Source organism: Candoia aspera, chromosome 9 (assembly GCF_035149785.1).
Source record: "Candoia aspera isolate rCanAsp1 chromosome 9, rCanAsp1.hap2, whole genome shotgun sequence".
Classification (NCBI taxonomy): Eukaryota; Metazoa; Chordata; class Lepidosauria; order Squamata; family Boidae; genus Candoia; species Candoia aspera.
In genome coordinates this window covers 14766040-14780140 of record NC_086161.1, presented here as the reverse complement: position 1 = coordinate 14780140, position 14101 = coordinate 14766040, and the positions used below count along the sequence as shown (strand labels likewise).

The following is a 14101-nucleotide window of genomic DNA, read 5'->3' as shown; positions in this document are numbered from 1 at the left end:
TCCCGTCCCTGCTGAACGCCGCTTGTCATTTGCGATCTGTCCTTGAGCGCAGCTCGGGCAGGGTGAATTAAAAGCAGCTTTCTGCAGGGCCCAGAAAATACTCCCCTGGGAGATGCCCCCAGAAGAGGACTGGACCGAATCGCACGTCGTCTTCCCCGGATTTTGCCTGTTTCGCATCGGCTTCGTGTTCCGGGCCAGGAAGTCAATCGCAGGCTGTGTAGTGTATTTTGGTCGCCTGATGGTTTTGCTGCTTTGCTGGTCCCGCGTTGTGTGCATAATCAATCTATTCCTCTGGCATTTGAAAGTTAGGATCTGCGTCCTGGAGGATCTTTGGTTCCTCTAAGCAAAGGGGCATGAAGGGCCACATCTGGTCCCTTCACATCTTTAATGTGGTCCTCAAAGCTTTGCCAGAGTCGCTGGGCCCCCGCATTTCAATCCTCTTAGGCTTTATGCAGTTTTGTGACTGTCAGGAGGCAACGTAGGGACCTAAAGCCTTGTAGGAGCTCAGAATGCTAATTTCGCCCCTCAGAAGCCCCTCCAAAACAGGGCCAGGTCCTGCCCTCTTTTGGAGTGCAGCCTTTGACATGCTACACAAAACTGGTGTGGCCTTCAGGCAAAATTGGATGCCTCTGATCTAAGCCAGGATTGTCAACGCTGGCTGGTGACACTCTCTTCAAGTATTAGACATGATTCTTTCCCTGCGTGTGTGGAGATGCCCAGGACTGGACGCTAGGCATTGACTGAATGCTGAACGCTGAGTCTGTCAATCTTGCTCTGCCCAATGCAGACTGGATGTTCATTCTCCTGGGGATACAACAGTTGCATCTGCATGGTAGACCTTACATCAATGTTTTTCAAACCTGGCAGCTTTAAGATGTGTGGACATGAACTTCCAGAATTCTTGAGCCAGCATGCTGGCCGGGGAATTCTGGGAGTTGATGTCCACACATCTTAAAGTTGCCAAGGTTGAGAAACACTGCCTTACATCAATCTGGATTTGGCTCACAACAGTCACAACCTACTGGCTTCCAGAGGGGTTGACAGAAGACTCTTTACACAAAGCCTTTTGCAGTTGCTTTAAAGACAAGTGTCATGTGACACCTTGAAACCTTAACGTAAGCTTTCGTGGGCTTCAGCCCACTGAATGAGATACATGAAATATTACCTTGAAAAAGGAAGCCATGTGCACAGACTATGGAAGACTGGGGGGGGGGGGAGGAATAGAAGAGAGCTTAAAGAGAAATTAAGTATGTGGCAGTGCAAACTGTGATGATCTCTATAGACAGTGGCCATTCTGAAAATAGTTGTTGGGTAGACAGATATTGAATTAATGAGCTGATTAATACCCATACTTCGATAAGTAACCTTAGCGTAAGCTTAATTCAAGTGACAGTTATCTTCTCCAGTAAACTTTATTATATATATTTTTAAAAATCCTGCCCTTTGCCCTCTCTGCTTGCTGATGCTATTTCTGCTATGTTGTCCCCTCACCCCGTTACCTTCTCCAGTTCATTCAAATGATAGTATGAGTGGGATTGTAAGTAAGTGACAACAGTGGAACCTTAATAACCATATTACTGCGGGAGTTTAATAGATCACAATCCACTTGATTCAGAAGTACAAGCAGCTGGATCAGTGGTCAGATTCGGTAAAAAGTGCTTGTGTTCCACAAGCTATTCGAAATAGTCTAGCCCAAAGTAATACATCTGTGCCTTTTCCTCTCCAAATGACATCCCAAGGAATTATTCTTGCAAGCCAACAAGGATGGCCTTTCCTGGCTCTGAATCCTAGATGTTGGCTCGGCCAGGCAGTCTCCAAAATGTTCACCCCAGACCATGCAGACTCCACTCAGCTCCACAGTTTCCTGTCAGATCACTTCTCAAAACAAGTCAGCTCCACAGATCCAAACTAGATGGAAATGTGAAATCTGAGACCCACGTCTCAGTTTAAATGCAGCTTCCCAAAGGGACCAAGAGGCATGTAGACCAGCTTCCTTTCAACTCCTCCTGAAGCCTCTTGAGTCTGTCCCAGAGAAACACCATTCCAAGGAGGGGGATTAGCGTTTGGAACTGGGCTACTTCTTCTGGGGGACCTCACCATCTTACAAGATAATTCTCTGCAAGAGCAAGTTCTTGGCACAAGGTTTCTCCCTGCCATTAAAACCCACACCCTGAGAGAAAAAAGTGCTTGTTAATTCCTAACCAAAGTAGAGTTATGGAAAGATAACCATCTCTGCTAATAGATTTTTTTTTTTGGCAATCTCTATGTAAAAAAAAAAAAAATGTAAGGGGAAGGAAGGGACAAATATGAATGGCAACAGCTGTCCTGTCCCTGGGTGATGGATGGGGCCAGACCGACTTCCCCCTTGCTGACTTTCTAGAAGTGGAAAGCGCAATCTCACGGTGGCCTCTTGGCATTTATCATCTGCCTGAGGGGACAAGCATGCCCCGCCCAAAATACCACTTTCCTATTAGTTTGGGAAGGGGAGGAATATTCTGTTACATGAGCCCCTGCTTACTAGCAGTTGAAAGTGGCACTGCCCAAGCACAGGTTTTGACCGCCCCTGGAAGGAATTACAGCCCAAATCCCTCTAACTTGCTGCCAATAAAAACAGCTTCAGCGCTGCTTTCCTAGAGGAAATCTAATAGCCCCTGAATAAACAGTTTCTCTGCTTCCGGGCCGCAGACAGACAAAGTGTGTTCTTGAAACCCGAAGAAACTAAACTCCCAAGGAATTTTTCTTGCTTTAATCCAGCAACTGGAATAATCACCTTTTTTATTCCCTGGATCCAGTCAAAAGCAGAGAGGGTGAGGCTCCCTTTATATTCTTCTCCCCTCGACACAACTGTGTTTATTATTTATTTCTTTATTTGGGATGAAGGTGCTGACCATGCTCCAAAGGTGACTTTTTGAACCTGACAAGGCTTCATGCCTCTGATGTGCATAGCCTGATGCTTCCCAAAATGTTTTAGAAAGACTCTGCCTAGGTCTTCCCATCCCAAAAAGAGACCAGGGAGACAGGCTAAGAAGTTATCACCGCTTTGTCAAGGCTAGGTGTGGCCCTCACAGTCGCTCCCAGCCATGCTGTCTGGGGCTGTGAAAAAAGGCTCTTCAGAAATTTCCAGATACTCTCTCATGAAAGGATCTCAGAAGGAACCTCTGAGCCATTAAATATACATTTTGAGGTTTTCCCCATCTTTTGGGAATAGGAGCCTTTAATTCACCAGAAGAAATTACAGCCAAAGGAGGGGGGAGTGGGCAGGGCTTCTGGGAAGGAGGATGGTCTTTATTTCCCCAAAGCCTTACCCCCCCCCCCCGCCTCCGTGTCATCCAAGCTAGCAGAATAAATCAGCCCAGTTCTTGTTCTACCCATTTTCCTATTGCATTTCAGTAGATTGGTTCTCTTGCAAGAACTGCATTCGTTCTGCATAACCAACAGCATCTAACAGAAGGGAATATATGTAGCTCAGGGTGAGGACTCCACAATAGCATCTAATTGTGCCTAATGATATAAGAAATACATTTCGGCAGACCAGTGGTTGTCCTGTGCACACATGCACACCTTTATTTTGCAGATCTGTGGAGTGTTGAAATCTACATGTCTGCAGCAGCCTCCTGTGTGCCTTCTCACTGAATTGAGTTGGGATGCATTTAACAGAGATCAGTATTGTAAAGTAAGTATGGACAAGACTGCAATCAAAGGCTGTGTATGCATGATCACCTTAATCTTGGCTTTCCTGAAGTAACCCTATTTTCAGGGTCTGCATCACACACTAAATCATAAACCAAACACGCAGGCAGAAAGATGACTTTGGTGGTTTGAGGTATGGTGTGTTGTATGAACAGGGGTGAAGACCCTAATAGCTGGGTGTTGCAGATAGGTGAAACAACTTATCAGGATGGAGTTTTAAAGGGCTGCCTTCCTGGCATCTGTGCAACAGGCATGGATAGAATTTAATGGATGCCCCTCAAGCAGCATTCTCCAACCTGGTGCCCTCCAGAGGTGTTGGCCAGAATTCCCTCCTAGCATTAAAGGCTGAAGTTGAATATGAGGAAGGTTTCTTTAACCAAAGATGCACAGATTTTTTTCTTGGCTTTAGTAGAGCCCTTGTTGGGGTAATGCAAGGATGACCCATCTGAGGCCCTCCAGCTTTTTGAACTACAAATCCCACAATCCTTTTCTGGCTGGAGCTGATAGGAGATGAAGCTCAGAACATTCCAAGGACACCATGTAACCTGCCTCTGCCATAATAGTTATGGTGTCGAACTAACACCCAAGTGGCCTGGGTTCAAATTCCTCCTTCATTATGAACTTCACCGGAGATCCTTGGATCCCCCACTCTCTTTCAACCTAGCTCAATGGATAGTTGTGAGAATAAAGCAGGGGATGGTGGGATCTCTACAGAACTATTATTTCGAATTCACTAGCCGGTTGCTCTCAATATACCGTAAATGCACTATTCCACAGTTGCAAGGAGAATATTGCTTTGAAAACCCAATATTTGAAGAACACCTTGATTCATTTTAGCTTTCCAGTTATTTCACTTTATTTAGGGCAGCTGTTGTAAAGCAAATTCCCCAATACTCTAGCTTGGGATGTTAAAAATAACGTATTTATCACTCACAAACAATTTATTCTTATCAAAGGATGTGTGCCTTATCCATAGTGAACATCAGGTATGAAAGCTCTTTAAAAAAAGCAAACTTGAGATTCAATTTTCTGCCATGCTTCCACTTTTTGAGGCAGAAATATAGAGCTAACAACCGGAACGCCTGCATTCTTGCTCTTTGAGAATTAGCAAACGGTGCCACCTAGAGTCTGCTTCCTCTTATTCTAGTTTCCCAAGTTTTTTTTATACACGTGCACACAAGAATACAAGCGTAAAAATGTTCTCCTTTGAAACTTGGAGAAGATGGGAAACCATTTATTTAATTTATTTATTATTTCAATTTCTGTCACCGCCCATCTCCCCCAGAAAAGGGGAACTCAGGGTTAATTCAGGAAAACCATTACATATCCATCCAAAGCTCCTGCCTCAAGACTGCTTTCTGTAAGATATGTCAGCCACTGAAAACACTCCAGAACTGACATCGCGATGCCTTGAGAAGTTGTACTTTGCTCTGCACTGAAAACCTCTATGGGGCAGATGGATGCAGTATTTGTGGGCTTCTGAGCTGCACAAAGCTTTATATTGTCTGCCCATGACCACACAATATATGTGGCGAGGCCAGGACCTGTTTTTGGGGATGGAGAGTGACATTATGGGGAAAATGAAAGGTCTAAGGCACCCATTGTCCTCTCATTTCCCAAAACTCAACATGTGAAAAATAATTGTTTGGGGACCAGCTCAGTCTTAGGGGTACAGGTAGTCCTCGACTTACAACCACAAGTGGGACCGTAATTTCCATCTTAAGTCATTGTAGCCGTAAGTCAAGTCACCACATGACCAGACCCAATTTTACAACCATTTTTACGGTGTTCGTTAAGCAAATCACCACAGTCATTAAGGGAATCCAACTTCCCCAATGGGTGTTTTTTGCCGGAAAACGGCAAAAAACATTGCAAAATGCCACAGGATGCTGCGACCAGTCATAAATGCAAACTGGCTGCCAAGCGCCCGAAATGTGATCATGGACAATGGGGTAGTGGTACAGCATTTTGCAACACTAGGAACTGCTTTATAGGTTGTAAAGCACCCATTCTGAGGCTGTCGTAACTTACGAATGGTTGTAAGTCGAGGACTACTTGTACGACCTCAAGAGTCTACCAGAAGGATGCTTTCAAGCCACTTTTTGCACCCTGTCTTAAGACTAATAGCACCAGGCACCTGACAATCCATTACTGACTTGCTCTTGGCACTCTTCAAAAATGCCACCTGCTTGCCCACCTTCTCCGTGTCAACCCAGCTTGGTCCTGTCACTAGACTGATAGACAATCTTCAGATTCCTCCCCTAGAGCAGTAACATCCTTTCTGAACAACTACACAGTTCTCACCAGACTCCAGAACAAAACCTTCTTGGGGCTGGATGTGGCAATAAAAATCTAAGCTGATGCATGTGAATCTCTGCTCAAAGCATCCACGACACCACAGGACAGGAAAAGGAAAAAAAATACATACATATCTTTAATAGCTTAGTAACCAGCACAGTATTTTGAGCCACAACTGGTTTTATTCTCAAGACAAAGAAAACACTGTGTTGCTCAGGGAGCAGGGTGGGTCAGTTTGGACTGCATTTAGCACTGCACCTACGCTGTCAAACACTGGCTGGCAGGATGGTTTGTACCTTGCAGTTATATATTAGAATTGTATCCAGGACGTGAACAGTCCAGGGACTCCTACAATTAGGAACAAAGGAAACTGGCTTTTACATGGCCAAGCAGCTTCACCTGGTAAGTCCAATGTACTCTGTGATGGCTACTGGCTGCTGAAAATTTTAAGTAGCGTTTAGTTCCATAATCTGCTACCCTTTTAACTGGGGGTACCGGGGTTAAATCTGGAGCCTTCTGCAGGTTAAGCATGTGCTTTATATCACGATGGGCTCAAAGACACACCACTAAATTACTCCAGAGATGCATAGAGCCAGAAGCTTTTTGTTACAGAGGAAAAAGTAGAGGAGAATTTTTAAAATAAAAATTAACACCTATTTCTACCATGGACTAAGATCACTTACATCATGAGGCCAGGCCTTGAAGTAGATTGTCAACATGTGATTTACAAAACACATTCCACTGTAAACATGTTCACCAATTGGGGTTTGCAGAAGGAAAGAGGAATGCTCTGATGGATTGTTAATGGTGCATTCTGTTTCAACAAGATTTTTGTCAAAGTATACTTTCTAAAGATGGGGGCACAGTATATACAGTGGGGGATATAACCCATCACCATTTCCTAACACTCCAGACCCCAAATCCAGGAAGACAGGGCTTTGCATTAGAACGCGGAAATTCCATAGTTTCCCCGGGAGAACTGTTATTTGCATATGTGCCATTTCCAATCTTGCAATTCCACCTTGCAATTCCTGCATGCGCATACACAAGCGAGCAAACCATTGCTGGCTGCAAGATGTGGCTCGGCCTTCTGTTGAAGGCTGCTTTGTTCTGCAGCACTGCCTTTCCTATGGAATGATGATAACAAGGGAGAGGGGTTTCACCCCCAGCAACCCCTCAATTTGCTATGTGAGGTAGGTCAGCCCCATTTCTCATATAGGGATCAGGCACAGCACGGTTAAGTGATTTGGCTGAGATCACCCTGCACGTTAGCAGCAGGGCCAGTGAGCTTCTCGGCTTTTACAAGCAGGCCATCCTGCTTCCTATCAGAATCGTCCCAACCTTTAACTGATCCAAATAAAGGCGGGGGGGGGGAGGGACACTACTTTATAGAGCAAATGGTAAAGCAAAGGGCTAGTCATCAGTGTCGGCAGTTGCGATTTTCAGAGAACAATTTCAGCCCCAACCTCTTCCAAACCTCACAACCAATAATGGGTTTGATGTGCAAGGGGATCCCCACCCATCTTTCCCCCACGTGCTACTCAGCAAACCGCTCATGCTGAGCATGTTTTCGGAAATGCCACTGGAAGATTTAGATAACAAGGATGCTTCAGTCTACACGAAGCACAGAAGTTGGCCTGTAAAAGCTTTTGAGAGTGGGAGGGTGGGGAATAACCTTTCCCTAAGGCAGCCTTGCTTCAGGGGAAGCAAAGCAGAAACATGCCTCTGATTAGAAGTGCGTCACGGCCACTCTTGGAAATGGTGGTCTGCCCAGACCCAGGAGGGCTTCAGTCAAACGGTCATCCAGTCACTGCAGTTAAAGTACTGAAGTTCTTGTCAATCACAGGTGCTGCTGTTTTTTTGTTTTTGTTTTTCATAAATGCAACCTCAATGGATATACAAGAATAAAGGTACAGGTGCTGAAGAGCCTGCCACACCCGCCAGTTACCTGCCAGTGCCCTGCTGCTGTCCGCACAAAGGGAGAGTCAAGTGCCTGGGTATCCGACCAGATTCTCTCCAACGGAGGGAATCCCTGGGGCTGCTGCCATCAGTCCTCTTTTACTGTCAAATTCTCCAATCTGTCTTTGACCTCCTTCTGGGTTTTGTCGCTAGGAGGTTTGTTGGGATAGCTGCGCTCGCCGAAGATTGTGCTTCCAATTCTGACGTTGGTAGATCCAACTTCGATCTGTGCAGAGTTAAAAGGGAGAGAAAGACCGCTGTTAGGAGCAGTGTTCATGGCATGAACTGGGAGAACCTCGATCTCCCTAGCTAGGCATCTGCAGCTCTTTGTTATGAAACCCTTGAGTAAGAATGGTGATTCCCAACCTTGGGCAACTCAGAATTCTGGGTTTTGAAGCCCACATATCTGGTATGTGCTAGCATTGAGGAACCCTGATTTTAGGCAATGGTGGAACGGAACTGAGACAACCTGCCTCACAGGACCACGGGTCAAATGGCAATAGTAGAAAACATCTAAACCAATCAAAATGAATGCACCAAAGCTGATTTATAGGAGCACAACTGGGGCATCTGGCCTGTACTACTGAGCAGGTACCCCCTAAGATCTCAGAAGTTAGGCATCTCTATCTAGTCCTTTTAACAAGAGATGCCTATTAACCATCTGAATATGAAGATGTGCTGTCTTTGAACTATGGCTCCCCACAGTGTAGCCTAATGAAGATAAGCCATATTGGAGGCCTCCACAATTTATGCTCCGTGATAAATCACATGCTTTGCATCCCCCCAAAACCCTCCAAGGTCAGTTGCTAGCAGTTCTGGTAAAAAGTTCCAGCAGGTGGTGCGTAGCTTTCGCTCGAATAGATCCAAAGACAAAAAGCTTGCTGCTTTCTAGGCCAACTGGTTCCACTGTATAACCGTTCCTTAGGTAATAATGGAATAGAGGAACCATTCCAGGTAGCTAGAAATGAGCTTTTTTTCCCATTTATTTATTGTCATTTATAGTTTGAAACATTAGGTGGGTACCAGGTTAGGAAAGCTGACCTAGGCCCTTTACTAGATCCTTCACTGGGCAAGATGACACCATCAAAAGAACACGGTTTCTGATAATCTGTGGCAAGAGTGACAAACAGACTTACTGCGTGTTGAAAGTCTGTAGACATCCCCATGCTCAGCTCAACCTTTTCAATGGGGATATTGAGTTTTTCACACAGTTCTTGACGCAGAGATATTAACATCTGGAGAAAGGAGGTCGGGGGTAAAAAAGAACATAGCTCAATTTCTTCCTTAAAAGCCAAGCCTTGCCTACAAGTTGAGTTATCCCTCAAGATAACACCCACCTGGAAGTCAGGATTGGGACCCTTACTGAGATCATGCCCAAAGCTTCCAATTGTCATCAAGCCAACAAATTGTAGGCTGGGACATTTCTGAAGGATATGTTCCACTGTTGTCACTGCTTCCCCAGGTGGAAGCCCATGTTTACCTACGAAAGAGAACACACCATTGCACTTTTCATGGATGGAGTTCTTTGCAGGAAGAACCCCCCAGCAAGATGTAGATGCGTTTACAATTAGGAGAAGGCTCCTTGTCCAAGACTAATGAAATCACAAGTCCTACTGACACATTATTCCTCCACTCTTATGGAGAATGATCTTGGGACCATTTGCTGGCTGTTTAACCACCTCAGCACAACTGGTGTGATATCTGTAAAGGGAAGTCCATAAGACAAGTTGTCAGGGTGTAGGTTTTCCAAGTGATTTCAAACCCAAATATTTTAAGGTTCTGTGCATGCACACCTGCAGACACATGCCTTTTACAGATATTCTGCCAAACCCTGCAAAGTGTCAGAGGTCACTCCTCTCCAGTCACTGAGTGTGTACATTAGAAGTTCTTAAAAATGAGCTTCTCTGCTTTACAGTCAGCCTGAAAAACCAGCCAAAACCTTATCATGACTCAGAGTCATGTTCACGTGTGTAAGAACAACACCTGGTCTACTTACTAGTTTCTCCACTGGTGTTCACTTGCACCATAATCTTTAGCTTTTCAGAAGAACTCTTCTTCTGCCAGGAACTATTCACCTTATCTGCCAGTTTAATGGAATCCACCGTTTCCAGCATAAATAGGTTAGGTACCGCTAAACAAATAAAAAAGGGTCTCAGCAAATATCATTTGTGACATACACTGGACAGACTCTGCTGGAAAACATACCTTGTCATTCCTAGATTCAACAGTAAATGGTTTATAAGTTATGAAAGTGGAAGAGGGCTTGCCCTCACTGATACTTAAAATATACCAAATTAGACTAAAGTATTTCAGTGAAGTAACTGTGTATTTGTCCTCTGCCTATTCATGATTCCATGCATTTTCCCCATGCATCCATTCTAGAAGTCCCTTGGATAGACCTGTCATATTAGTCGTTTATTAAGCACCATCTACATAGATGGCACAACATAATTAAATATAGTAAGACATCAATTTTACAAATGCAAAATTAAAGAGAGCAGTTCCTGGGATTGGAGAGATTTGAAGAGTAGGCACAGAATAAAGGAGAGAGTGACCTGCTCCTTGCCCAGTGCATTCTGATCACAAACATTTCCTATGCTTTAGTTCAATAACCCTATTCAGACTACTAATTCTAAATAAATAAATAAATACATACATACAACACCGTAATCTGAAGATAGGCAACAGTGAGACATCTGTTTACACGGAACATATACACCAGGCCTTTCTTGCTATGGTAAGCTTTTCCCCTACCCAATCTTTTACTAAAAGCAGATGTAATTACCAATCAGCCTGTTGACATTATTCTTCTGCAGGTGGCCAATGAAATGCCATTTAATCTCCGGACAAGAAGAAAGAATCTGAGGTAAAGACAAGGAGTGCGATATTCTGATTTGAAACTAAATGGCATTGTTATGCATTTATTTGTGTATTTATACTTTAATTTTTTAAAGCAAAATACTATATAAAGATACACAGGATTAAAAGTCACAAAATGATTCCTATTTTTCAAAGAGAGACACAAATGTCAAAACAAGGCCTTTAAAAAAATATATGGGTATGGTTGTGTGTGTGTGTATTTAATTTCACATAATTACAACTGTTAATAACTCCTGGCCAGATTCCAGAACACTCCCGATGAGAAAATTATTTCAAATTACTAGGGCTCTCAAGGAAAAAGAACCACTTTGTTCAAAATGATCTCTCATTTAAACATAGACCAAGCTGCAAAATTTCAGTAGAGAGGAATTTTCTGCAGAACAAATGAGTAGTTGATTTATTCAGACAACGGTATGTTCTACACTGATCGGGATATTGATAACTTGAAGATTTTATCACATAAAACATAAAAGTACACATAAACCTACTTACTCTGGAGTCTGATGCCTTTTCTAATAATTCTTGGACCTACAGGAAATAAAAATATCCAATTAAGATTTGCGAAGTTTATTTTCATTTACTTTTTGCAGACTACCATCATTTGTAGAATTCCTCTTAGGTGAGACAATGCAAGAAAAAGAGGATTCTGAAAAGTATGTTAGAGGAAAGAGAATAAGATCCTGCCCAAAATGTGCACTGTGTTGCCACCAGCTTATTTGTCCTGAATAAACAGCACTATCATTATACATATGCATCCAACAGAAGTGCAGTACCCCATACTATTTGCCCACACTAATTTATTAGGATTACAAAAACCAAATTAACTAGACATGTGTATCATCACTACTACAGTGATAGGTAAATCACAAATCAAAGCTGTCCACTCTTCCCTATAAAGATCTCCAATCCATCTGCACCATAAAAAAAGCTCTCATCTCTGTTGGAAAGTACTCACATTCATCTCAACTGCTTTTGCAACCTCAACCTTTTTCAAAGGCAGTTGCATTCTGCTGGAAGGTATGATGAATGAGCATACCTATACTCCAAGCAGTTGAAAAACAAGGGACAGCCAGCAACTTTACTTGAAGCAACTCACAGATCTTAGGTTAAACTATATGCTAAGATATGCTAGTACAGGATGCATGTTTCCTTTTCTTTGCTTCAGGAATGCTCAGCCTTATTTAACATTAACTAGTAACTTCCAGAGACAAGTCGATGGAGAAGTAATTAGGATGGTTGCTAGGAGGTTCATCCCTCCCTCCTTCCTGCCTTTCTTTCAACCTTAGAGTAAGCCAGGTACTCACATAGTTTTCTCCAAAACTGCGCTGCCCATGGTTGTAAGCCTCAATGACCATTTCTGCTGGTTTTGTTTTACTGACAGCAACTAAGCGAGGCTGCATGGTAGGTAAGCTCTGCGTTTGCAAAGAGAAAAAAAAGATGAGCAAGTCCATATGTGTTTGCTCATAGCTTGATAACAGGAACATGGAAAGCAATCACTGTAGACCAATAAACATATCAGATAACGGCTTCTATCTCCACACTAAAGGTGGGCAACCTGGTTCCCTTCACATTTTGGACAACTCACAGAAGCTCTGTTCACCAGCAATGTTGCCCATGGCTCATGGCAGATGAAATCCAAAATACAAGGAGAGGACCAGATTGCTTACTCCTGGAACAAGGCAAATTCATATTTTATTGATTGATTGATTGATTGGACTTATACAGCTGCTCATCTTACATATGTGACTCTGAGCAGCGTACAATAAGCAACCAGTTAAAACAATTAAAACAACAGTTAAAAACAAATTCAAATAAAAATTAAGTTAAAACTAAAACCGTGGGAAAACATCTTACATACAGTATAACCATCTTGCAGATTCCCCATTTCTCTGGGATCCCCAAGCCTGCTGAAAAAACCAAGTTTTCAGGGATTTTCTATGTTCACTTTATCTCACCACAGTGATGAATAACATGTGAAAATAACATGTAGCACTTTAAAGAATGTATTAAAATCTACTAGAAGTTTTCACAGATGAAAGGACTCTGCATTATCAGATGCTGCACCCCTTTCTCTTGGGACAAGTCTGGCTGAACACAATGGTGTTTATTATTAGAGAGTCAGGGTTGGGATTAAAAAATCAGGAGAAGCCTGGGAGCCCCTTTTCCAACTAAGAAATTGTACTAAAAGGCAAAGGCTTTTGTGAGCTGCAGCTCACTTCATTGGATGCATAGAATGGCTAGGCTGATGTCGGATTTAAATTGGGGTGAGGTGGGGGGAAAAGGGAGCAGAAGGCAAGTAGGTTACCTTCCCTCCCCACACCCCAATTTAAATCCATCATCAGCCTAGCCACTCTCTAAGCAGCAAATAATAAATTAATAATACATATATTAACTTATCTTTTATTTTTATATTGTGTATTTTATGTATTCTATTTACTTTACTGTAAGCCATGCAGCTAATAAAATACATATTTTATATTATGCATTTTATTTATTGCAAGCCATGCAGCTAATAATACATGTTTTTTAAAAAAAAAACTACATTGTGTACAATAGTTATCCTATTTATTTTATTGTAAGCCATGCAGATAATAATAATACATGTATTTTCTTAAATTTTGTGTTGTGCATTTTATGTATTTTATTTTATTGCAAGCCGCCTGGCGTCCGGCAAAAGTGAGATGGGCGGCTATATGAATCGAATAAATAAAGATGTTACACTTGTATGCCGCCTACTCACTGACTCTGGGCGGCGACGAAGAGAGCTGCGGCGGAGAAAAGCCTTTGAGTCAAATTTCTGAGTCGGAAAAGGCGCTCCGCCGCTTCCTCCCACAAAGGCGCAGGGCGGCAACTGGAGGATTTAGCGACCGGCGGCTGATTCCACCTTAGGCCGCCCGAGATGCTCCCCAGGCGTGGGGACTACACCTCCCAGCCAGGATGGCCTCTGAAAATTATGGGAGCTGTAGTCCGCACGCCCCTGGAAGGCGCCCGTCGAGAGGAGGCGGCCTGCGCAGAGCCCCGCCGCGGGAGAACCGAAAACACCCATCCATGGCCCCGGCCTCTGCCCCCCCAACCCAGCCCAGCCCCGGAGCAGCGGCGCCCGCACCTGGGACCTCCGGGCCGCCGCCTGCTGCACTTGCTCCCGGACCGCCCGGAGCACCTGTGGCAGACCTTCCCCGGCCGCCATGCCGGCTCCCCACATTCCTCGCCGGGCCTCCTCTTCCTCGGCGCGCAGCCCCTTCGGCGTCCCGCGCGCGCCAGCTTCCGCCACACA

The 14101-nt window shown here is 43.8% G+C and overlaps 1 protein-coding gene across 1 annotated transcript; it reads right to left on the bottom strand.

Annotated features, from left to right (window-relative positions):
- Window positions 1-6774: 6774 nt before the first annotated feature.
- Window positions 6775-14082, bottom strand: PLPBP (pyridoxal phosphate binding protein). The gene is made up of 8 exons (XM_063310902.1): window positions 13934-14082; window positions 12132-12239; window positions 11320-11355; window positions 10733-10808; window positions 9944-10078; window positions 9285-9427; window positions 9084-9182; window positions 6775-8173 (listed from the first exon to the last, which is right to left on the bottom strand). Exons 1-8 carry the CDS (start codon window positions 14027-14029, stop codon window positions 8036-8038), a joined length of 831 nt encoding a protein of 276 aa, XP_063166972.1. The 5' UTR covers window positions 14030-14082; the 3' UTR covers window positions 6775-8035.
- Window positions 14083-14101: the final 19 nt, after the last annotated feature.

Coding starts and splice junctions, on each gene's coding strand:
- PLPBP (XM_063310902.1), bottom strand. CDS start 14,029: ATGTGGGGAGCCGGCATGGCGGCCGGGGAAGGTCTGCCACAGGTGCTC. Junction 12,240..13,933: donor CGGCGGCCCGGAGGTCCCAG/GTGCGGGCGCCG, acceptor TTGCAAACGCAG/AGCTTACCTACCATGCAGCC. Junction 9,183..9,284: donor GTCCCAATCCTGACTTCCAG/GTGGGTGTTATC, acceptor TCCTTTCTCCAG/ATGTTAATATCTCTGCGTCA.